This window comes from Falco naumanni, chromosome 21 (assembly GCF_017639655.2).
Source record: "Falco naumanni isolate bFalNau1 chromosome 21, bFalNau1.pat, whole genome shotgun sequence".
NCBI classification, from domain to species: domain Eukaryota; kingdom Metazoa; phylum Chordata; class Aves; order Falconiformes; family Falconidae; genus Falco; species Falco naumanni.
The window spans coordinates 112,307-137,251 of NC_054074.1; the positions used below are offsets into that span (position 1 = coordinate 112,307).

At 53.0% G+C, this 24,945-nt stretch overlaps 1 protein-coding gene across 1 annotated transcript; it reads left to right on the forward strand.

Moving 5' to 3' along the window:
- The first annotated feature begins 2,262 nt into the window (after positions 1–2,262).
- LOC121080180 (fas-binding factor 1 homolog) lies at positions 2,263–18,821 on the forward strand. Its single transcript, XM_040578051.1, has 31 exons — positions 2,263–2,369; positions 2,824–2,904; positions 3,245–3,272; positions 3,976–4,017; positions 4,341–4,431; positions 4,887–4,947; positions 5,479–5,529; positions 5,839–5,983; positions 6,520–6,600; positions 7,372–7,491; positions 8,348–8,501; positions 8,731–8,864; positions 9,307–9,409; positions 9,576–9,971; positions 10,625–10,702; positions 10,999–11,093; positions 11,806–11,864; positions 12,636–12,680; positions 12,772–12,906; positions 13,109–13,209; positions 13,629–13,835; positions 14,370–14,477; positions 14,785–14,924; positions 15,214–15,332; positions 15,462–15,584; positions 15,941–16,126; positions 16,887–17,063; positions 17,231–17,368; positions 17,470–17,602; positions 17,962–18,080; positions 18,636–18,821. Exons 2-31 carry the CDS (start codon positions 2,902–2,904, stop codon positions 18,717–18,719), a joined length of 3,456 nt encoding a protein of 1,151 aa, XP_040433985.1. The 5' UTR covers positions 2,263–2,369; positions 2,824–2,901; the 3' UTR covers positions 18,720–18,821.
- The last annotated feature ends 6,124 nt before the right edge of the window (positions 18,822–24,945 follow it).

Sequence of the window (24,945 nt, forward strand, 5' to 3'; positions counted from 1 at the left end):
CTTATCAACACAGGATGGTTCTCGATTACCTGCTAGCCGAAGAAAGAGGTGTTTGTGATAAAGTAAATGTTTCCAATTGTTGTTTGAAAAGTGATGACAATGGTGAGGTAGTTAAACAAATCACATCAGAGACAGGGAAGTTAGCCCATGTTCCCTTCCGAACTTGGAAAGACGAATATTGACTTGTTTTCCTGGCTTCTCGGGAGCCCCTGGGTAAAACGAATCCTATTTTATTTGTTATGTGGATTAGCCACCTTATTGTTTTTGCCATGTGCTGTTCCATGTTTTATAAGATTAATTCAACACGTTATAACTAACATGCAATTTGCTATTATGGTTTCACCCGATGGCGTTAAACAAATGCGAGTAGTATGACAAAATGTACACACAAAATAACATTTTAATAGCCAACAAGAATTTGGAAACAATTGACTCTTAACAATTCAGATAACAATGTAAGCTGAGTAAAAAAAAAAAATAGAATAGCAACAAAAACAAGCGCCAGGAACGCAAAGACGAGGATATGGAAACGCCTTTTATACTTTTTCACCTCCGCCATAAGTTCTTGACGTGAGACAACAGAAAAACGCACCCTCTGCCTAAACAGCAACAGGAAAAAAAAAAAAATATATATATAAAATTTTGATCTTCTTTCTAATGAACCATATAGGTTAAACGTTTTGAGAACACTCACCTTACAGAATGTTCAGAGGGCGAAATGTCCACTCTAGACCCTTCTTCTCTGGCAGGTGACGTGGTGGTCTGGTGGTAAGAAAACCTTACATTGAAAACAGGGACCTGTCATTTGGCCATAGTGCCATGAATGTTACCATTAACAGACTTACCGGAGTGGTAAGCTCGGGAAATGGGTTTGGGACTTCATCTGGGCACGCAGTAGCCATTGTTGATCACGCGAATGGTCCGTGTATACCTTTGAACATGCGCATGCGCGATTTTAAAGCCCCACAGAATGTGTTGGAAAAATCTGGAAAGACCGCGCATGCGAAATCCCTATAGTCTAGCCATGATAGTGACGCATGTTAAAAAAAAAAAAAAAAAGGGAATGTGTTAAGAAAAAGTTTTATTTTTAAGTTTTGGTTTTGTATGTTATTATTATATGTATTACCCAACTATGCCTATTGTAATTGTGACGTATTACCTTGTGAGTGTTATGATAAATGTTGGGATTGTGGAAAAAGGTTTACTTGCAGTGCCGAGAATGAAAGTAGCGTCTAATAAACAATAGGATAAAAAGAAAAAGGGGGGATTGTGAGAAAGTATGGACTAGGGTATTGTTTATTAAGATTTATGTTAAGCTCAATAGGATAAAAAGAAAAAGGGGGGATTGTGAGAAACTATGGACTAGGGTATTGTTTATTAAGATTTATGTTAAGCTCAATGTAAAGTTTAGGCAACAAAATATATGAAAACGCTTATGCAAACAGCTACCAGACACTGCTTGTGAAAGATAAGATAACCGCCAGATGTCCAGGAACCGACAGAAACAAGACAGACAACCCCACATAAGGATATATGAGTGAAGGGTCAATACCTCCACTACTTCATGAACACGGGTAAAGATGTATGAAAAGGGACTGTTTGAACTGCTCAGGGCGGCAGTTGGTGGAGCGCAGACTCCCCTGCCGTCCAGCGCTGTCTTTGCTCATATTCTACTTGCTATAATTAATACAATTTTAATTGGATTATGATCCGTTGTGGTCTCAATTTATAACAACGGGGGGGCTGCCGGGGTCTCCTGCGCCCAGCCTGCTGTGCTCCACAGGGGGCTGGGCGCTGGGTGCCCCATGGCGGGGCTGGGGGCTGTAACCCCCCGGTGCCTGGCCTGGGGCTGGCTCCTTGTGCTCCCGCTGGTGCCCGGGGGTCTCGAAAGGAGGGCTGGCGTTGCTCCTTGTTGGCGCCAATTAACAACAATTAAACACCAGGCCAGGGCGTTAAAGCCCCGCTTTGTGCCAGGGCACGTGCTGGGGGTGGCCGGGGGCACCGCAGCCGCTCTCAGCCCCTCGTGCGGGGGGTGCAGCGCTGGGGGCACCCCCAGCTCCGGGGGCCCGGCGGGGACTACACATCCCATCGTCCCGCGGGGGGGGCCGGGCCGGGCCGGGCCGTGCCGTGCCGGGTGAGCCGCGGCCTTCCGGGGGCGGGTGTCCGGCGTGCTGCCGGTGCGGGCTGGGGGGCTGCGGGGGCGGGGGGCTGGGGGTGAGGGGGCTGCGGGTTCGGGGGGCTGCGGGCTCGGCCCTGGGGGGCTGCGGGCTCGGGGTCTGGCGGGCGCTGGCGCGGGGCGCCGGGGTCAGGGGGCAGCGGGCGCCATGGCAACGGGATGCGCAGAGGCGGAGCCGGGGGGCGGTTGAGCGGTAAGTGGGGGGCTCCGCGCCTCCGGGCCGCGCACCCCTCGCCTCCAGCAGCGCTTTGCTTGTCCCAGGTCCCCGCGGGTGCCCCGGACCCAAGGGGGGGTGGGTGGGGGGGTTTCCCTCCCTCTGCCCCTGGCTGCTCCGCAGGCTCTGGGCTAAGCGGGACCCCCCGGGCTGTGCTGGGGTCGGGGGCGGCCGGAACCTTCACCCTCCCTGGTTCCCTGGGGGGGGGTGTGATGTCCCCCCCGGGCTGCAGGAGCACGAAGCCGGTTTGGGGTGGGGGGGGGGGGGGTGTTTTTCAGACTCAAATGGAGCCTTGTTGAGAGGGGCTCGGGGGGTGGGCGCGGCGCGGAGCCAGCCTGGCAGGCTGCAGCCCCCCGAGCCGGAGAGGGACATCTCTGTGGGAGAGGTGCCTCCGGCCGTGGTGGCACATCGGGGAACCCTCCTCTCCCTTCAGGCAGGAGGTTGGTGTGGATGTGACCAGTGGTGCCGGGTCCCCCTGCAACGTGGAAGAAGAATCCGTAACCGGACGCGGATGGTGAGCGTGGCCCTGCGGTGCGGGGCTGAGGCGGGGCTGGGAAATCCGGATCTGATGCTCTGGCAGCTCTGCCTGGAGGCAGAAGTGATCCCAAGGGCTGGAGGGTCCTGCCCAGCTGGCAGTCGGGAGGGGCTGTGCTCACCCGTGTCTCTGAAGTTGGAAATACCTTTGTAGTTCTGCATTTCACGTGTCATTTCCCAAACAGCACGGGCAGGAGGAGGGCCTCGCTGCTGTTTATGGGATGCTCTGGAGAAACCTGCCTCTGGCTTTAGTGTGTTTTGAGAAAGTCCAGGACAGACTTGCTTCATTTTCTAATGAGGGAATTTTTCTTTCTCCCCAGGCTACAAAACCCAAGAAAAGTTTAAGAGGTACGTACATATGCTGCAGGCTTTCCTTTTGCTGTCCGTAGGTGCTTCGATCTGCTGGGAATGCCTGGGGCGGGGGGGGGGGGACACTCTCAGGTGGCAGTCCTGGCTACTGAAATGTTTCATGATCCTTGTCTGAAAGCTGCAGATGGTTGAGTGCATCATCATGTCGTTCCTGAACCAGAGATTTTCACCTGCCGCTCACATCAAGCGGATTTGTTTATTGAGGTCCCACATTCCTTTCTTGTGGGCTTTCCCAAATTCAGGGGAGAATATAAGCATTTGTTTCAGTTCTTCCCATCACCTTATCCCTGTTTGGAGGGATACTGTTTGGAGGCCTCTTGCAGCCCCTGATACTGAAGCAGTGCTTTTGGGGTTGCCCAGGGACTCGAGATCCTGCGGGGTGAGAGCTCACAGGTTAAGTGCTGCTTGTGGCCAGTGACTAACTGAATACAAAGCAGCTGGTTCATTTGATAAAGATACCCCATTTCTGGCTAAGTGAAGCTAAATTTTTTATCCACAAAATACTGATCAGGTCCTGGCAGTTCTCTCTAGACTGACAAGGAAGGCCTGACGCTGATGATGCTTAAGACCAAAACTTTATTCTAGCAGATTTCCAAAGAGCAAGCCATACTGAAACTGGGAGCTTTCCTATGCCTGCTTGGTGAGCTCACCTGCCTCAACAGCTTAATTTGTCTCATTTCAGGCTCCATCGATGATGTGCTTGGTGACCTCCTGGGCTATGATGGTAAAACGAACCTTCTTCTCAGCTGAAAGGGCAGCGTCCTTCTATTCTTACTCCCCTCCTGGGAGCAGGAGGTGCTGGTGCAACAGCCATTGATCTGCAAGGGGGCTCCAGCTGTGAGGAGGGGATGGAGCAGGGAGCAGGGCTTCTCGGAGTCAGAGGCCATTGAATAGGCTGGACATCAGCTTTTGGGGAGGCAAAGTGAAGTTCACCTCTGATTAAAAGCCTCTGTGGCCCCGGGGTAGACAGCAGATCCCCCTTTGGAGTGCCTAGGTCAGGAATATGCCCGTGTCCATCATCCTCATCTCTCCCTGTCTTGTTTCCAGATGAAACCTCTGTTAAATCTGCCAAAGCTTCCCAGCCGGCTGTGGGCAGCAGTAGGAGAGCCCAGGACACTGGCTTGCAGGCCAGAAAGAAGTGAGTGCCTTTCGGACACAGCCTCTCCTGTGAGAGATCTCACTTGAAGATCTCTTTGTCCTCGCCAAATCCTTCTGATCTGCCCCATCCTTGGCTTTTCCACCTCCCTCCCTGCCCCAACAGTGATTGCCTGGGAAGGCGAGTTATCTTCTGCGATGCCTTTGGGAACTGGGAGCCCAGAGCCCGAAGCTTTCCAGCAAGAGTTGGGTGTCTCCCAGCCCTGTACATCTTCTGTAAATCTGCTTTGTAACAGTTGCTTAAATAGAGCAGTCCCAGCACTGCCGTCCTTTATCCCAGTGCTATTTTAGCCTCATTTTCTGCGTTGTACGATGCGGCTGGTGTGGCAGCCCTGTGTGGTCTCCTCTGCCTCCCGCTGCCTGGCCTGGCTTGGCTGTCCCTGGACACACTGGCCGAGCTCACGTGTGGTGCTGCTAACCCCCGGGCTTGTGTCATAGGTCCATTTTAGAAGATGATTTCTTCGACAGACTCCCTGCGAAGGACATAAATTCTGCAGAGGTGAGTCCAAGGTTCAGGAAAGAGCCTGGGAGTCCCGAGGGCTGGGGCTGAGCCGGGCCAAGGTTGCGGCGGTATCACCCCGGCCAGGTCAGCAGTGGCGTGCCAGCGATGAGCTGTGATGTCTGGCTGAAGAGGTAACCCCTCTCCAGCATCCCAGTGGGGTGGGGAAGACAGGACAGGGCGGGGGTGGTGGTGGAAGAAGGGCTTCCTGGTGCCTTGGGTGAGATGGAGCAAAGCTGGGGGGCACGTGCTGCTGCAGCCCAGCCTTCCTGCGTGCACTTTGGGTAAAGTGTTGTAGGAAGGACCTTCACCCAGAGCAACGGCCTTGGGTTTTCCTGATGCTTCTCCTAGAGGCAGCAGGATCTCAGCAAAGGAATTGGGGCACAGGGGGTTTCCAGAGAGGAGGACACCAGGAGGAGTTGGGCATGTATTCTTCTATCTCATAAAACGGATATCAAGGGATATGGGGTAAGGGGTGAGGAGTTTCCAAAAATCTCTTCCCCTCTGATGTCTCCCCTCCCTGGCATGCAGGGATCCAGTGTCTCCGACACAGACCCACAAGCTGTGCTGCAGACCCTGAAGGCAAGTCCTTAAATCCCCTCCATCTCCATCCATCCCCTCCATCTCCATCCATCCCCTCCATCTCCATCCATCCCCTCCATCTCCATCCATCCCCTCCATCTCCATCCATCCCCTCCATCTCCATCCATCCCCTCCATCTCCATCCATCCCCTCCATCTCCATCCATCCCCTCCATCTCCATCCATCCCCTCCATCTCCATCCATCCCCTCCATCTCCGCCCCAGCGCGCTGCCATGGCCTCCAGCACCAGCCTCCGAAGGGAGAAGCAGCTCTCACCCTGCTCCCCATCCTTGTCCTCTTGCTTTCCAGGATATGGACGACATGGAAGCTGATCTCCTGGGAATCCCGAAACCCAGTTCTGGGCCAGGGAAGACAACTGTGAAAGGTCCTGGGAAATGTGACTTCTTGGGAGGAGGAGTAAAAAACACAGGGAAGCTGGTAGCTCCTGAGGAAGGTAAAAAGGAGATTCTGCTATTCTTTTCACACCCTGATTGTAAACGAGCAGGGATATTTTCCTATCCTTATCTGGGATACGGAGCAAAAAGTGGATTTGTTCCCTAAAATGCTTTTCCTGGTTGCTTTTTGCAGGAGTGTTATTCTGGCCATGTGTTATCCCTTAGGAGATCCCTGGACGTCACTCACACCAGCAGCCGCTGCCACCTCCCACCAAACACCACTCGGCTGTTCCCTGGGGTGGTGCAAAGTGTTTCTGGTGGGGAGCCCCCTGCTCTGGGGGCAAGGAGAGCCAGAGGAGCTGCATTTCAGATCTGCCAGCCCCTAAAGTGCCCTGATCTTCCCCTGGCCCTTTTCTCCTCTGCTTGCAAGGAGACCCCTCCGGAGAGATGTGCACCTGGCAGGGCTGTGGGGGGGTCTGTCCATCACAGCGGGTGCTTTTAGGGGGCTGCCACCCAAAAAGCGACCCTTAGCTAGGGTGGGACCGGGGCATTTCTGCAGTACCTTGTCTCTGAGAGCCGTGGCCTCTCTTTCTAGGAGAGAAAGTGCCTGCGATGGAAAAGAAGGCGCTCTCATCCCCTGCCGCTCCCCGACACAACAAGAAATTTAACTTTGAAGGTGGGATCTCACTTCACGCGGCTGCGGGGGGGCACTGGGGGCTCTGCCCGTGCTCTTTGCCTCCTCGGTTAGCTGGAGGCTTGACTGGTTAATAAGATACGGAGTCCTTCACCCCTATGATGCTAGTGCAAATGTAATCCTTCAGAGGTGACCAAAGGGAAAAAAAACCTCTGCATTCGAGGCCCTCCCCAGGACAGGGCTGGGGGGTGATTCCTGGGGGCATTTGCATTTTTATATGTGCTTTGGTTTTTAATGATTGTAACACTTGGGAGCCCCTGTGTCAGGGGGGATTCTGTCCAGCTTCTGAACAGGGGAGTGGTTTCCTGGCACAGCTGAAATCTGGTTCTCAAAGCCTGTGCTTTAACAAAGATCAGGATCTGTTAAAATCTGTTAAAAAAAAAAAAAAAACAAAAACCTTAATGGGCTTTAGGTGATTTAGGTGGCCTTTCTCCCCTTTTTCTTTGCCTAAGCTGTGTTCAGGCATTAAAGCACCCAAATTTTTGAGTTATTTTCTTCCGGGAGGATGAAAACGTGGAAAAACTGAACGGAAATCTAAGTCTTTGAGTGTTTGAAGTTCAGGGAGACTCAAGGGTATCCCAGGTCCCTGCAGGACCCGCGCTCATGGCTTTGGGCAGATACACTCTGCTGTCCCCACGTGCACGTTGTGGGGAACAGTGGCTGGCGTAGTGCAGAGCTCTTCTTCTAAATAACGTTGCGTTTGTTTGTTTGTTTTGTTATTCTCTTTTCCTGTACCTGCTGGGTAATTCCCAGATTTAGATGATCCTTTGGCAGGACTTTTGTCTGATGAGGAGCAGGATGCTCCCAAGAAACCAGCTCCAACAGGCGCTAAAAGCAGCTCTGAGGAAAAACCAGAACAGAGCAAAGAGAAAGGTAAGTGGGGTTGCTCAGTGCATCCTCTTTGTATTACATAAATCAGCAGCGTGGATTAGTCTGTGTGAGATCCAAAATGATTACATTGAAAGCCACCTAGTCCTACCTCTTATTAGCCAGTAACGTAATTTATAGAGCAGCTTGGTAACAGGGTTAATTGTGCCACAGCTCACCAAGTGCTTGATACTTGCAGTGCGCCGCAGATTACGGAGCTGAGCTTTCCTTTCCAGGAATGGAGGCTCTGATCTTACCTTTGACCTCATCCAGCCCGTTCTGCACGCATTGCCAACTGAGAACAAATTTTCTGGGTCAGGATTTGGGTGTCTGAGAGCAGCACCAGTCCGTGCCACACCACAACTGGGGCACCTCTGGGTGGGATCCAGCTGTGGCTGTGTTACAGGCACTTGTCCCTCTTGTTCCTGCAGCAGGGATGCTAATGGGTCTGAGGGTCCCCTAAAATCACCTTTCACCCTGATAAATCTACTCTGGATGCAAGTAGCAGCTGGTGGGTTAGGGCAAGGTCTAAGGTGTGTTGGTAGAGAGGGACTTTAGGCAAAAGGGGACAGGAATTATCTGACTGGAAACTTTCAAAGCTAAAGAAGCTCCTGGCGTTATCCAGAGCTGGAAACCCCAGTGTCAGTGGCACCCAGCAGTGTCCCAGCAGTGGATGCATGGCTGCAGACCAGGCAGTAGTGCATTGCCGCTGTGTTACTTGCTGTGAGATCTGTTCGCTGATCTTAAAAATTACTTTTTAAATGGTCCTGAGAGATAAGAGCAGGCAGGGATGCTTTGATCTCCTGTTTAAAAAAAAAAAAAGCCCTGATCAAACCTTTACCATGTGTGATCCCATCCACAGAGCCACCTCCACCCCAGACGCCCCTGCACACCGTGGCCCCGGTCCAGAGGAGGGCTGAGCTCACTTTTGAAGATACTGATGACGACCTGATGCATGCGCTGGGACTTGGCAGTGGCTCAAAAGGAGCTGAGAAGCAGGGAAAGAAGGCAGAAAAGTAAGGGCAATGAAGAGGCAGTGAGAGTAAAGCAGGGGATGGCTTGTGCGTTGGGATGGTGCCAGCATGCTGTGGGGGGGGGGATGCTGGAGCTTCTGCCTGTGGGTCCCAGAAAGGGGCAAGAGCAGCCTCGTTTCACAGAGAAGAGCCAGAGCACCCTGGCAAGGCTGTGTGACAAGAAACAGCCCTGCCTCCCAGGGAAACCTATCTGCCACTGTGTCACCAACAGAGAGGTGCTCCGGCCAGCCCGCTCCAAGCTGGATGAGTTGCTGGGACGAAATTCCGTGGCCAAAATCCTGGAACAGCCAGGCACAGGAGAGCGCAGAGAGTTCAAACTGGATAAGAAGTACCAAAAGCAGCCAGGTGAGCGTGGCCAGGGATGCTGGGAAGGTCTGCAGAGGTGATGGCGTTGGCTTGGGAGGGCGAGATTGATTTCTAATGTCCTTGAAGGGGAAATACCCTTTCTGTAGTGGTCAGCAGGGTGGCTAATGGGCTCCCAGTCAGCTCTGGGGCAAAGGTGACTGATGCAAAAGTGTTGTACCCTGCCTTCGAGGCAGCCTGGGGGCATTTGCACATCAGCTGTAACTCAGTTGCCTTTGGACATGGACTGATTCTCAGCAAAGCAACTTTTCCCAGCCCCGTGGAGGAGACACGTTGCTCGCAGGTTTCCAGGGAAGATGTTTCCAGCTGTGTCTTCCCAGAGGCAGCAATCGCAGTGGGAATTGCAGGGGAGGAGGAGGAGGGCTGGTGTCTTTGCAAACAGCCGCTCCTCTAGGCGCTGACTCAAAGCTGCTTGTCTGAACAGAGAAGGAAGACGGCTGGGACAAGGAGGATTTTGTCTTTGGAGCGTACCAGCCGACGGTGGCCTCCATGCCCAAGGGCCAGCCGGCGAGGAGGCAGCCTGTGAGGTATTGTGCTCTGCGTGTGGAGCTCCAGCCAGCAGCCACGCTGCCCCCGCGGCAGAGCGGGCAGGGTCCCCGGGCAGGGTCCCCGGGCAGGGTCCCCGGGCAGGGTCCCCGGGCAGGGTCCCCGGGGTCCTCTCACAGGCACGTATGTGACTGCTTCTCCTTGCAGCAGGTTTCCAGCCGAGAACAGCAGCGAACCAAAACCAGAACCCCGCTCCAAATCTCCTCCTTCAGCCAGGCACAGCCCTGTGCGGAGCAGCCGGACTCGAGGTGACTGGCTGGGCTTGAAAGATGAGGATTTTATGGATGCGAAGCCAACATCTGCAGCAAAAGCCAATCCTGCAGTGAGCTACCCCAGCCCTGGCACAGCCCAGCAGCCCGGCCCCACCAGCCAGCTCCCGGCTGCAGAGGCAGCGCTGGCTAAACCTGACCCGCTGGAGGAAGACAACTGGCTGAGCGCTGCCTTGTCTCGCAAGAAAGCCCAAGCACAGGCGAAGGCTCAGGAGCAAAGTGCCAAGCCCTTGGAGTCCCCAGAAGGAGGGCTGGATCCCCACGCTCCTGTCAGGTAAAAGCACAGCTGGTGGCCACAGGGCTCCCATCATGCAGCTGCTCCAACAGGACGTCTCAGAAATCCTCTGCTCGGATTTAAGAAATCCATTTTAAGTGCTCTCTTGCCTCGGGTTGGGTTAATAACGCAGAGGTTTCTCCCACTGGTGCAGCCTGCAGGGCCATCGCACCTCTGGGCTCTCCTTCTAGTCATGGCTGAGATTGCACGTGCTGCCCCAGGTCCTGTGGGATTGTCCTGGATCAGCATACCCCCACGAGCTCCACGCATGCTCCTCATTCCTGCCTTCTTTCCCCTTCGTTCCTCCTAGTTCCAGGAAAACCACCTCCTCCAGCTGAGTTGGCACAGACAGGTTCAGGCTTGTGCCATGGGGATGGGACTCAGAAGTGAATTGCAGAGAAGCAGCCGCGTGTGTCGTGGGCAGGGGCATGTTGCCCAGGGGAAGGGGGTGGATGCAGCAAGGAGGAACTGGTGTTCCTCCAGAGATGGAGGTTCTGAGGTGTCTTTGCTCCCTCTGAAGCCAACAGGTTGAATCCTGCCGCAGCTGAGTGGGATAGGTTTTCACCTGCAAGGCAGGAACTGGTGTTGAGGGAAAGGATCTTGTCTTTCCTTGCCTCCTGGGCTCTCCCCCATGGGGTGTTTTTTGCTTGCAGCCAGCCAGCCAGCCCCACAGGAGCACCGCAGCAGGCAGCTGTCCCGCAGGACCAGGCAGCGAGTGCAGATGGCTCCAGGTGAGGCCTCCTTCACCTTTCAGACACCTCCACAAGGGAGAATTCCTGTGGGAAGCGGCTGCATGTGTAGGTGGGGGAGCGGGGAGGGCTGGTAGCCAGCCGTGACCACTTTGGTCTGGGACCTGTGTAACCGGGAAGGAAGGCAGCGCTGAAGGATCGTCGGGCCCTTGCCTGTTCGATCGCAGTGCGACAGCCAAGCTTTAAACTTGCAAAAATGCCAAGCGGGATAATGTCTGCGTGCCTCTCCCTGCGCTGTGACACTGCTGTGCGTCACTTGTGTCTCTGTGCCCACGCAGGCAGCCGGTCCCCTGGCTCAGCACCACGAAACAAGCCTCGGTTCAACCATCGGATCCTGCGAAGGGGCATCCCTCCAGAAATGCCGGTGCCTTGGGTGCGTTTCCTGTGGTTGTACGGTTCGGGCAGCAGAGATTTGTACAGTTTGGTATGCGGAGAAGGGTCTCCCTGCCCTGAAAAAAACCCAAAACCAACCCCCCAAAAAAAGGCAGGAACCACAGCACTTCCCTTGGCCACATGAATGCTGCCCAGGCTTTGACCAGCCATTGTCGGAGCAGGTTGCTGAGCTGCAGGATCCCACCATCCCCATGTCAGCTGGTGTGCTGGGGCACACTGAGCTCCGCAGTGCTGCCTTTGGGCTTTCGGAAGGCTGTGAGGGACTCGCTTTGCCGGAGCAATGGGTGTGCATAAGTTCACGCTGCCCCATCTGTCTTCCCTTTGCTGCCCCCACACTTGTCCCACCAGTGCTATGTGCTGGAAAGACCCCCTTCTGCTCTGGGCTGTGGCTGTGCGCCGGTTCAGAGGCCGCTGAAAGTGGCTTAGGGGACCCAGTCTCCTCCCTAGGTGATGGAGATGGAGGAGGAGCTGTGCTTTGTCCCTTGATTTACTCTGCAGAGCAGAGTCCCACCGTTGTGTGTGGAGTGGGGATGCAGACACGGACAAGCCTGTCTGACCCTCTGCCCCCATTGCCAGCTCCCAGAGCGGAGCGCGACCCTCATCGCTGTGCCCAGGAGACCCAGGCCCTCATCCTGCTGGGAGGGGATGGTTCCCATTGCTATATTCAAATCATGGACTTGTCCAATGTTCAGCCTCTACAGGCTCATTCCCAGGAAAGCAGGAGGCGCCAGGCCCTGCCCCGCTCACTCAGGTAGGTGTGCTGGGTCCGTGCCCCGAGCGGTGCAGGATCAGGGCAGCGATCGCGAGCCCTCCGCTGCCGACTCGCCGCCATCCCGCTCTGTCCGTGCTCCCTCGGCCTGAGGTAGGATGTGCCCCACTTTGCATCTCTGGGAAGCCGTGTCCATGGAGGCAAAGAGTTTGGAGCTCCCCGAGGTGCCACAAGTTGCGTTTATCAGGCCAAAGCATGGGTGCTATGGATGCTTTGTAAATCATGTGTGTTTATAGCCCTGCGTGGCCTGAGCAGCATTTACACCGTTCCCCAGGCATATATACATATTATATTAACTAGACAACAGAGGCTCCAGGTGATAAAGGACTTTTTCTTCAGTTGATTTTCCCCAGTATAGTGTTGAAGATGCTCTGAGATTATTTCTAGACAACTGAAGGAGAATTGAAGCCTTTCACAGAGAAGGCAGCTCTTGCTTGGTCTTTGAAGCCTCTCCTTCTCATCCAGCTGGGCTCCTCGCCCTGCCCTGGTGGTGGGACACATGTTGTCTCCCAGAGGGCTTGTGGTCTCAGCCTTGATTCTGCCCCCAGAGAAGGAAGAGCGCAGCATGCTTGTGTCTGGGGGTGGGGGCTGCCGAGTGTCACCTGGGGAGAAGGGACCCACGCCAGCACGGAAATTGGGCGGGGGGTGGGGGTGGTCCTGCAGTAGGCTGGAGATGGATCGCCGTTTCCAGGCTAGGAGGAGATGTTCTCCCCAGGGCTTTACCTCCCTGAGAGCATCCCTGTGTCTCCGCAGGTTCCTGCACCCAGGGCACATGTCCAGGCTGCCCCGCAGCTGCAGGTAAGGCAGGTGCCTTCTTTTGGAGGCTGATGGCCGCACCACAAAGCCACTGATCCTGAAGGGCCTCGATCTTCTCTCTCCATCCTTGTAGGCAGAGTTCTCAGCCCCGGGCTTGCAGCATGAGACGAGGCAGGGGGCTCCCGCAGCCCAGCTCCATGAGGATGCATCAGGCTGCCAGGCAGCGCTGCTGAGCGCCCAGGCCCGTGTGGCAGAGCTGGAGAGCCAGGTGAGCCCCATTGCCTGCTGAATGGGGGACCACGGGTGACCCAGAGGGAGGAGAAGGAGCCATATCCTGTCCCAATAGCATCAGGGTGACAGGGGAGAGAGGTGAAACCTCCCTGTCCAGAGACGCCTATGGCCACCAAGTGCTGCTGTGGGAGTTCTGTCCCCAGGGCAGCACAAGGACTTTCTCTCCGGGTGCCTGGCAGGTCCGAATGCTGGAGCTGGAGCGGACACAGCACAAACTGTTGCTGGAAAATCTCCAGCAGCGGCACCAGGAGGAACTGAATCTCCTTGAGAGCACCCACAGGTACCAGCCTCTCACCTGTGCTTCCCTCCTCGCCTACAGCTCTGTCTCTCCTGGGGTGGGAGTGCTGGGATGCTTCCCAAATCCGCCCCTGGGGCAGGTGGGCGCAGAGCCATGTCGATGTGGACGTGGTGGGGGCAGAGAGCAGCCCCACAGGTGAGCCAACATGGGAGTCCACTCTCACCACCACTGTCCCCTGGGTGACAAGGAGGAGGGGCTGGTCCCATTGCCAGCGCACCCCCAACCAGGCAGCACAGTGGGCAGTAGCAGGAGGGTTCAAGGCTCAGGTCTGCGTGTTTCGCCATGCACACAGCAACACTGATCTGCTCGCAAACCCCTGTGTGCGCTCTGCGGGGGGGGGGGGAGTGCTGGGTATTGCTGTGGAAGCAACACTTCTTCCTGGCTGTGACCTCTCGGGGCAGGAACCAGGTGAAGGTGGTGGAGGACACCTACGGGCAGCGGGAGGAGAGGCTGCGGCTGGAGAAGGAGCAGCTGATGGCTCAGCTCCTGCTGCAGAGCCAGGATGCGGAGCGGGCACGGGCAGAGCTGCTGGCGCAGCACCAGCAGCGCCTGGCCACGCTGGAGCAGCAGAACAAGCTGGAGATGGAGCGTCTGCAAGAGCTGCAGAGGTGAGAGTGGCACGAGTGGCACACACGTGTGGCTGGTACCCACAGTCTCAGCGAAGGAACCAGGGAGTGGTTTGGGGACATGGTGAAAGGAGAAACCAGACTCCAGAAGCACTGGGTTGTGGGCAGCTTGGTGCCTTTTGGAACGGGGATTTGCTTTGTAGGTGGACACAGGGAGATCTGACTGGAGACGTGGTTTCAGAGTGAATGCATTGTATTTTGAAAGATGCTGAACCCAATGTTTTATCTTCCCCCAAATCTCTTTTATTCAGGTCAGTGAGTTCAGTGAGTCACTGATGTCCACATAGTTTGGGTCAATGACAAATCAGGTTTTGGTAGAGGAGCTCATAACCCCAAAATTGGGCCCATCCCAAATGTGGATGCCTGTCGGTGGAATGCCCCAGGACAGACCCCCATGCCAGCTCAGCTCCTGGCACCTGATTCTCAGCCCCACAACCAAGCCTCTCCCACAGTGCCCATCATGGGGAGCACTGGTTTGTGCCAGCCTGTGGCAGGCTCCTTCCCCGTGTCCCGCAGGGTGTCTGTCCAGGAGATGCGCAAAGACCACGAAGAGCAGCTCCAGCGGCTGAAGCGGCTGAAAGACCAGGAGATCGATGCAGTGACCAGCGCCACATCGTACACCAGGTACTGACAGTTGTGTTCCCACATTGGTCCCTGGCCACAGCATTCCCTGTCCTACACGAACCAGGCTTGGACCGTGGCAACAGGGGCCATCCCCTCTCCCACCCACTGCCTGCGGGGATGCTGAGCTGTGTAATACCCGTCAGTGCCCCCCGGAAGCAGGAGCTGCATCTTCCTACTGCTCTGCTGTGACCCAGAGAGGTTCAGGGCAGGGCTGCCCGGCCTTTGGGCCACCAAATATCCCCCTCTCCGTTGCGGTGAGATGAAGCGTGTCCCACAGGGGTGACCCTCCCCTCGCTTCTCTCTGCAGGTCTCTGAATGGCATCATCGAGCGGATGGAGAAGTTCTCCAGCAACTTGCATGACCTCTCGCGAAAGGTGGAGGCCACACACCACACCACCTCCCAGGAGCTGGCCATGGGGGTACGGCAGCGGGACGAGCAGCTCAAGGGTATGTCTGCTGTTCCTCTGTGCCGGCACGGCTGCGGGGTCTCCACCGGAGCTGGGGGTACCCAGAAAACAAGGAGAAGTTGCTCTGAGTCAGCCAGAGGCTGGGAGCTGAGGCTGGCAAAGCCTTGCCTGCCTTGGTCACTGGACATCTCGGGGTCTTCCCTTTACAAAGCAGTGTCCTGGGGATGTGCCAGGGGTGATGAGCACAAACACACACAGTTTTTCTGTGAACATGGTGTGGATAGAAGGGAAGAACTTCCCGCCTCATGCTGCTCGTGCCTCTCCCCAAGTGCTCCAGGACAGGCTGTCGCAGCAGCAGAGGGACATGGAGGAGGAGCGGAGCCGACTCCAGGAGGTGATCGCTAAAATGGAGGCCAGGCTGAGTGAGCAGACTCGGCTGCTGGAGCAGGTGAGCCCACACTGTGTCCTCTGCCCGGGTCGGCCCTCCTGTCTGGGTATGGGGTATGTGTCTCACCAACTGGAGGTTCCTGGCCTGGAGGTTGTGAATAGCATCTGTCACCTCTGTGTCTGAACGCAGGAGCGATGGAGGGCAACGGCAGAGCAATCCAAAGTGGAATCACTGCAGCACTCACTGGAGGAGCAGCGGCGAGTCATGACCCAGCAGCTGTCCATGGAGCGAGCAGAGCTGGAGAGGGCGAAGGTGAGGTGGGGCAGACATCTCCAGGGCTGCACTGCATTGTGTGGTGGAGGCAAGAGCTGGGTGCTGGGCTGCAGCATCCTTCTGCAGCTCTCTGCCTCCTCAGCCTCACACAGGGGGAATCGCAGTCAGGCCAGCCCTCTGGCTCACGGATGCAGGAGGCCGCGGTGTGTGCGCATGGCACGTGCTGGTTCTTGAGGAACACGGGACCAGAGCTCACGGTGACAGGGTTCACACCAGGCACCGTGGGCTTGAACCAGCCCCTAGATGTTGCGCGGCAGAGATGGGTTAAAGGAGAAAAATCCTGTGGCGAATGGGACTTAGTGCTTCTTCTCTCCCTCTCTGGCAACGCTCCCCAGAGTGCTCTGCTGGAAGAGCAGAAGTCCGTGATGCAGAAGTGCTCGCAGGAGCAACGGAAGCTGGCAGCCGAGTGGGCTGAATTTCACACCCAGCAGCAGCTGAGGAAGGAGCAGATGGAGCGCAACATGGACCGAGCCCTGAAGATGGACTCACAGAGAGAGGGCACCATCATGAGCCTGGCCGAGGTACCACAGTAGAGCCCCTCTCCATGGCCTCCAGCACCACCTGGCAGCTCACGGATGGGTCCTGCCCACCGGGGAGATGTTCAGCCCTGCCTTCAGGTGTTTAAAACAAGTTTTAAGAGACATCACTGCGGTGGTGAGAATCGGGCTGTTCCAGGAGCAGCCTCCACCAGCCTGTTTTAGATGTTGACTGAAGCATCAGTCACCTCTGTCTCTCCCCTTTGCCTGTGAGGAGTTTGGGCAGCCAGACCAGGCACAGCCGCCTCCATTGTAAGTCTGGTGAGAGGAAACCCCCATGGTGGGTTAAACAGAACCTCCCCATGCCATGGGGACATGTTTGGAGCCAGTTCTCCCCCCTGGAGCTGTCCAGAGGAGATATGTGGCACAGACTGTGGCAGGGCTGCATTTCTGAGGGCTACCAGGGTGGAAAATAACCATTCAGGCCGGGTGTTTCCACTGCTGACAAACTGCCAAGCCTTGAGCATGTTTTAGAGTGTGTAGCATGGGTGAGGGGCTCCGTCCTTTCTGGGGAAGGAGTGTGTGTGTGTGTGTGCGCCTGTACAATCCCAGCTCTGCCAACCCTGGTGCCCAAGGGTGGGTGGATGAGAGCATTGGTTGGGTACCTGGTGGTGTTGCTCTGCACCCCAAACTGGCAAACACAAGAAGGAAAACAGGGGCAGATCTCTCCCATCACTTGGGGGGACATGAGATAGTGTCCAGGATAGGGCAGGTAGTGCATTGATTTTCCCCATGCCCATCCTAGGAGCAGGCAGAGCTGAAGATCTGGAGCCATGAGCTGAAAACCAGGGAGGAGCAGCTGGTGAGGGACAGGGAGCTGCTGGACAAGTCCTGGCAGGAGCTGAGGCTGGAGAAGGAGAAGGTGGACAGGGCCACACTGCGCATCCAGCAGCAGGAGGAGCAGATTAAAAGCACGACCAAGGTAAGTGAAGCATCTGCGCTGCAATTCACAGCTGGGGTTTCACATCCCTCCTTGAGTGCTGAATCCCAGCGCTGTCCTGGGAGGGGAACAGGGGGTGCACAAAGGAGCCCTGCCCCAGGGCAGCGAGGGTCCCTGTCCCCAGCCTCCTCAGCTGCTCTGCCTTGCAGCTCTCATCCCAGAAGTACAAGGAAGGGGAGCAAGCCCTGCAAGAGGCGTGCAGGATAGAGTCCGAGCACCAGAGGAGGCTGCAGGTCATGGAGCAGCAGCTGGAGCAGCTGAAGCAGCAGGAACAGCGTCTTCACGAGGCAAATACTCCCTTGCCTTTCCTTCTTGGCCTGGGGCCGCTGTGCCAAGGGCCTGAACCTTTGCCAACAGTTTCTCTCTCTTTCTCCCGGGGATGGGGCAGGAGCGGCTGAGCATGGCTCGCCAGAGGAGACAGCTCGAACAGATCCGTGAGGAACTGCCCACCAACTCTGCGATGCTGCTGAACACAAAGCAGGGCCTCAGTGCCCCTAGGAGAGGCCTCTCCAGCACACCGTGTAAGGCTTCCTGCACGCTGCTGGGGGAGGGGGGGGACGGGACATGCCGGGGGCCAGTTGCACTTGTATTCCACTTCTCAGGAGGCTTGGGATGTTCCTGGGGGCTCATCACACACTCAGATGTGAGTTGGCCTCCTCACATCCTCTGAAGGAGCTCAGCAGAGACCTCTGAGCCAGGGCAGTGCCAGGAGGGGGCAGAGGGGGCAGGAAGGGAGAGGCAGGTGGATTAAAGGCCGTTTGCAGTGGGAGGTTGGGGAGGACCCTGCTGCAGGGACATGCAGGCAGCAAAAAAAGGGACACTTGTCCGTCTGCTGTTCCTCTAACGGCAGCGGTACCACACGGTTGGGCTCTTGTTCCAGGTTTTCCACTTCCCACCAGCGCGCTCCCTTGGCATAGCCCAGGGGGTAGCAGGGACACTGGGGCTGGCCCCACCGAGCTCTACGCCACGTTGTTGCTGCTGAAGCACAGGGCCCAGCAGGTGAGGTGGTGGGAAACCAGGGCTGGAAAGGGCTTCAGACCAGCTGGGTGGGAGCAGGGCTGGGTGAAGCCTGGGTTGAGCCTGACGGCCACAGGGTGGGTGTGAGATCGTTGCTGGGCTGGGTGGGCTCGCAGAAGCCGTGGGCACCTAGAAGAGTGATACCAGCAGCAAGGGTTGGTGCGTCCTCACGGCTTGTTTCAGGCTGGTTGATAACATCCTTGGCTTGATGGCGTTGCCCCATCCCTGGGTGGCAGAAGCCAGCTCTGCTGGGCTCTGGCTTCATGATGTCCCCATCCTCAGCCCCCTCCTTCCCTGCTGGGTCCTTCCCCAGGCAGGGATGCTCTTTGAGCCTTCCTCTGTGGGCCTCACTCGGTGTGAGGTTATGGGCTCTGTGGGGAGCCCATACACCCCGGGGGCTACCACAGATGGGTACCTGCCCGCTGCTCGCCGCACGGAGGAGGGTTTGGGATACTCCCATCACTCGTGAGCAGCACCCTGGCCTGTGACCCCATTTCTGTGGCACTCTGATATCCGTGCCATCTATCCCTCTCTTAGGACCATGATTTCTTAGAGAAGGAGCAGTTCTTCCTGGACACCCTGAAGAAAGCAACCTACAACACTTCATCTCTGTCAGGCTGAGGAGGTGGCATCCCCACGCACCCCAAGGGATGGCTGTGCCTGTCCCCGCAGGAGGCTGCTGTGGAGGAAAACAAACAATAAATAATCCCAGTTCTCTGCTGAGGAAGTGTCCTCTTTAAAAGCAACCTCGGAGTGTTCAGAGCGTGAAATCCATCCCTGGGCTGGGAAGTCTGGCCTCCATCCCTCAGGGCCAGTGTCCCTGGCCACCTGGCAGGCACTGCTGGGAGGCAGTGGCCACCGTGGGTGTGAGAAACTATGGGCTAGGGTATTGTTTATTAAGATTTATGTTAAGCTCAATGTAAAGTTTAGGCAACAAAATATATGAAAACGCTTATGCAAACAGCTACCAGACACTGCTTGTGAAAGATAAGATAACCGCCAGATGTCCAGGAACCGACAGAAACAAGACAGACAACCCCACATAAGGATATATGAGTGAAGGGTCAATACCTCCACTACTTCATGAACACGGGTAAAGATGTATGAAAAGGGACTGTTTGAACTGCTCAGGGCGGCAGTTGGTGGAGCGCAGACTCCCCTGCCGTCCAGCGCTGTCTTTGCTCATATTCTACTTGCTATAATTAATACAATTTTAATTGGATTATGATCCGTTGCTGGTCTCAATTTATAACAATTTCTGGTGCCGTGACTCGGATAAGGAACAGTGGGCTTTGGTCCTCCGGGGAGGCGCCCCGCGACATTTCGCGGCCCCGCGACCAACAGCTTACTCCAACCTTACCGACGAACCTAAATTCTAGAATAATGAGCAAAGGAGAAACCGGTAAAATCCCATAAAAATTCTGTGCACGGGAGTCCGGACGAAGACGCAGGACGCGTAAGTATATTGCGAAGTTGTTCGCGGGTTTGCCGTTCGGGCGGGATTGGGTTTCCTGGAATATAACGAGTGAGAGGTTCGATATACTGAACCAAGCGAGTGCGGACTCTTAAGTACTGCGTCTCCCATCTCCCGCGAGGGACTGGGCCAGGAACAAGGGGAGCGAGTGAGTGTATGTTTGTGGATGTTCCAGAAGATGGGGGCGAAGGGCAGCAAGCCTTCGACTCCCATGGGAAGGGTACCCACTGTACCTAAGAATACCCCTCTGGCATATATCTTGGACAATTGGAGATATTTCCCTGGAACCCTAGGGAAAGATAAGCAGAAAGTGATAGAATATTGTACTAAGATATGGGGAGGGAAGAAGATTTCTAAAAATGTCTTTTGGCCAGTCTATGGGTCAGAAGAAGATTGGGTAAGACAGCAATTAAACCTCTGGGTTAATAATAAAAAAAAACCCTTAACCCGGAGGAGAGTCAATATGCGGAGGTGTGGCTAAAAAACCGGGAGCTAGACTTTACCCGCTGAATGAAATAAAAAAACTAAACAAAAGAAAAAGAAGGGAGAGTTAGACGAAACCCTTCTAACCCCCCCTCCTTACATTCCTCCTCCTGCTCCTGCAGAGGTCCCCAGAGCGCCCACTCCCCCACCAGAGTCGGAACAAGGGTCTCCCCCTCTTCCTAAACGCGTAACTAGAAGTCAAAAAGGGGCAGCTCAAATATACCCCCTAAGAGAAAAGCCCATGGGGGGACCTCAACCTGTGATCGGATATATTTCTGTGCCTCTAAATTCGGCTGACCTATGAGATTTTAAAAGGACCGAGATGGGAAACTTAATTGAGGACCCACTCGGAGTGGCAGAAAGATTAGATCAATTTCTGGGACCAAATCTTTATACTTGGGATAAGATGCAATCTATCCTTTGTCAATTATTTACTACCGAGGAAACCCAGGGACCCCAAGCAGATATTAAATGGCCACTCCAAAGACCTAATTGGGATAATCAGGATCCGGCGCATAGAACTCATATGCAGGACCTGAGAACTATAGTAATTCAGGGGATTAGAGAAGCAGTACCCCGTGGCCAGAATATCAATAAAGCATTTAATGAAATGCAAAAGAAAGATGAGAGCCCCACTGAGTGGCTGGAACGACTGAGGAAAGCCCTTCAGCTGTACTCTGGGGTAAATCCAGACAACCCTTTAGGGCAAGCGCTCCTCAAAACTCAGTTTGTGGCAAAATCATGGGAAAAACTTTAGCGGAACACTTCAGCAGGAGAGGACAGATAAGGGTGAAAGAAATAATTAAGCAAGAAAAGCAGATGGCCAGCAAGGGCATAAATTACCTTAGACTGATAAGAACACTGCAAATGAGCAAAAGGTGAAAAGTACACCATGAGGAAGACCTACAGCCTTCCTCCCATAGACCACGGCCCACATTCTAAAGACCCCGGCCCACAATTTTTGGAAGAATCTGCGCAAGCGTGAAAGACTGATAAGCTAATTAGCATACGAAGCGAGGGTAGGCGGGTTCAGGTAATGAATATGTATAGGCGTTAATGGAATATTCATTGTTTCAAGCTTATTTGCTGCAGTGTTGCTTATTTTGGTTACCGGATTTATGGAATGTGGAATTTGACTTTGATAATTGTTACTGTGATTTTGGCTATATTTTTGATAATAATAGTGAGCTCTTGGTGTTGCTGTAGAAAGATACCTGTGTGTTGCATTTTGTAAGTAGTAATTCTGTAAGTGATAAGTGTGTTCTGTGAGTGTAAGCTGGGAAAAATGGGAGGAAAGCAGAGTGGTGGGATTTTAAAGAAAAATCCGCTAGGGTGTGTTTTGAGTCATTGGAAGGATATTGGAGGATCCGCTGGTGGAAATGTGAATAGGAAAACATTGATAAAATATTGTAATCAATGGTGGCCGCTTTATAAGCTGGAATGTGGAGAAAAGTGGCCTTTTAATTAATAATTACAAGGTTATTAATAATTGTTATACTCATTTATGCTGGAAATGTGAGAACATTTCTGTATTCAGTATATTACAAATGTTGGTATGTGGTTATTGTCTTGAACATCCGAGGGGTGAATGTGAACCTCTGTATGTTTTAAAGTGTATATGGTGTAAAGAATTATTATATGTATGGTGGCGACAAGAAATTGAATGCCCTGACTGTAAGGTTTGGACGCCTTGGGATAAGAGAGAGAGCTGTAAGTGAAATTAGAGTCTCTGTGGCTGGGATAGCGATTGAGATAATAGTAAGAAAGGTCACTGGAAGGAAATGGGGGGGGGCAGCTGGGGGAAGCGTGAATAAGAGAACTTTGGCTAAGTACTGCAATCAGTGGTGGCCCCTGTCTAAGTTAGGGGACAGAGAAAATGGCCCTTAAACGGCACACTGAATTATAATGTTTTGCTAAAATTAATGTTATTTTTAAGGCGAGAGGAAAAATGGGATGAAGTAATGTATGCTGGTATGTTTTTCACTCTGAGGAATCACCCAGAGTGGCAAAAGAGTGTGGTATTAACCTAGCTCCACAAGATCCCTTAATATTAGCAATGGAAAAGGATCAGAGGGGAGGTTGTGGTTCCTTCTATGGAGCAACCAGAATGAAACACGTTGTAAGATAAAAAACTTGTGCTAATGTATGTAAGATCTGAAGCCGGGGGGGGTGGAGAGTCAAAAAACCCTGTGAAAGTGTTAAAGTATTGGGGTGAGTTTGTACAAAGCCCCGTATCCCCTCGAAGGTGCGGCTGAGTCACGCTGGACGCATGGCAGGGTGTTTGCTGTTTGCCTGCGAAGGCTGATATGTAATAACACAGACTTAAAGCAACAAGGAGCAGATGTGCATTCAGGGTAAGAAAGAGTTAAAACAGAAGTGCTGCTGCAGAGGCAGGCTTGTGTAACCTGCAGAGCAGGAAGAGCATCTCCTGCCCCGAACCCTTCTGCTGGTGGGGAGGAGGGGGTTGCTGTTGCTGACGATTGAGCAGAAGGACCTGACAATGTCACCCCGATTGCTGCAGCATTTGCAGCACAACAGGACCGGTAACGGCCCCTCTAGGGCAGGCAGCGGGTCTGAGGAGAGTAAAGGTGAATCTCTGATGGGGAAATTTAGATGTTTGAAAGTCAGTTGTGAATAGGACTGGATAAAGGTTCGAGTTGATTTTTACTAAGGTAATCGTGATGTAGAAAAGTTGGTGAATACAAAACCAACTTATTTGGTGTTAAACTTCAGTGAAAAGAATTTGTTACAGTTGTGGGAGCTGCTGGCCACCAGGAAAACATCCTGAAACCTTTAAAGTACAAACTAAGAAAACAAGTAAGAATGCCAAATTCACCAAAATCTTTAAGTGGAAAAGAAATCTTTAACCAGGCATATCTGGAAATAAATTCCAGGTAAGGAAAAAATGCTTTACCTGTTACAGTAAAAATGATAAGGGGAAGGTCTGCCTAGTTCAGGTAAAACAATATCCCTTGCTCAGCAAGGCTGTGGGGAATATTGGCAGAAAAACTGAAATAAAATACACTCTGTAGCAGTTCTACTAATGTAAATCTGTGTGTTTTACCATGACGGTGACTTGTTATGGGATGTGCAGATGACACTCTGCAGCAGCAGAGGAGGTAGGAAAGGAGGAATTATCCTTAATACCAGATGGTAAAATCCAAACTGTAAGTACAGATCAGGAGCCAAACTATTCTAATGATTCTCGATTACCTGCTAGCCGAAGAAGGAAGTGTTTGTGGTAAATTAAATGTTTCCAATTGTTATTTGAAAATTGATGGCAATGGTGAGGGAGTTAAACAAATCACATCAGAGACAGGGAAGTTAGCCCATGTTCCGTCCGAACTCGGAAAGACACGAATATTGACTTGTTTTCCTGGCTTCTCGGGAGCCCCTGGGTAAAACGAATCCTATTTTGTTATGTGGTTTAGCCACCTTATTGTTTTTGCCATGTGCTGTTCCATGTTTTATAAGATTAATTCAACACGTTGTAACTAACATGCAATTTGCTATTATGATTTCACCCAATGGCATTAAACAAATTCTAGTAGTACGCCGAAATGTACAGTCGACAATACAGATTATATAGTTAACACAATAACAATTTAACAGCAAACAGGAATCTGGGAATAATTAACTATTAACAATTCATACAACAATGTAGGCTGATGAAGAATACAAGTAGAATAGCAGAGAAAACAACCATCAGGAACGCACAGACGGGGATGTGGTAACATCTTTTATACTTTTCCACCTCCGCCATAAGTTCTTGACGTGTGACAGCAGAAAAACGCACCCTCTGCCTAAACAACGAGGAAAAAAAAAAAGGGGGGGGTTTGATTCCCCTTTATAATGAACCATACAGGTTAGACGTTTAAAAAACACTCACCTTACGGGATGTTCAGAGGGGGAAATGCGCACTCCAGACCCTTCCTCCCTGGCAGGTGACGTGGCGGTCTGATGGTGAGAAAACATTGCATTGAAAGCAAGGACCTGTCATTTGGCCATAGTGCCATAAATGTTACCATTAACAAACTTACCGGAGTGGTAAGCTCGGGAAATGGGTCCAAGACTTCATCTGGACACTCAGCAGCCATCTTTTATCGTGTATGCCTTTGAACATGCGCATGCGCAATTTTAAACCCCACAGAATGTACTGGAACAATCTGGAAAGACCGCGCATGCGAAATCCCTGTAGTCTAGCCATGGTAGTGACGCATATATGTATATATATATATATATATATATAAAAATGCTTAAAGAAACTATAGTATTTATAGTTCATTTATTACTTAAGTGGAATGTATAGTTATAAGTGTTGTTTTTAGGTTTTGTTTTTGTAGGTTATTATTATATGTATTACCCAACCCTTTTGATTTATTTTGAAAACCGTGTGTTAGATGTAAAGTAAATTCAATGAATCATTTGACAACCAGTAAACAACAAATAACAATTTCTTAACAAACATGAACTAGAAGTTGAATAACAGAATAACAGTCCAGCAAAGTCTCATGTGAGGTGGAAAACAGGCTTCTTCACTCGTGAGTCCAGCACGGTCCTGAATAATGTCGGGGTGGTAACTCCATCTGTTCCCTCCACGATAGTCTGTCTCTGGTCCTTGGTATTTTTCTTCACGAGGTAACGAAAATGAACAGAAACAAATAACAAGTCACATGGTAACTGCTGGAGGTCAACAGTTTTCTTTTGTTTATAGAACAGTCTCTCGCACTCTGCTTTGGTATCCCATGGGTTCCACTTCTCGGGGCGGATTGCGAGGAAGAGATCGCACTCTTCTGTACCGGCGTGACCAAAAACACTCACAAAAGCACATACTGATGGTTACTGTAGTCACGATGGGACAAAGGCTGAACAGCAAAACCGTACAGAGTG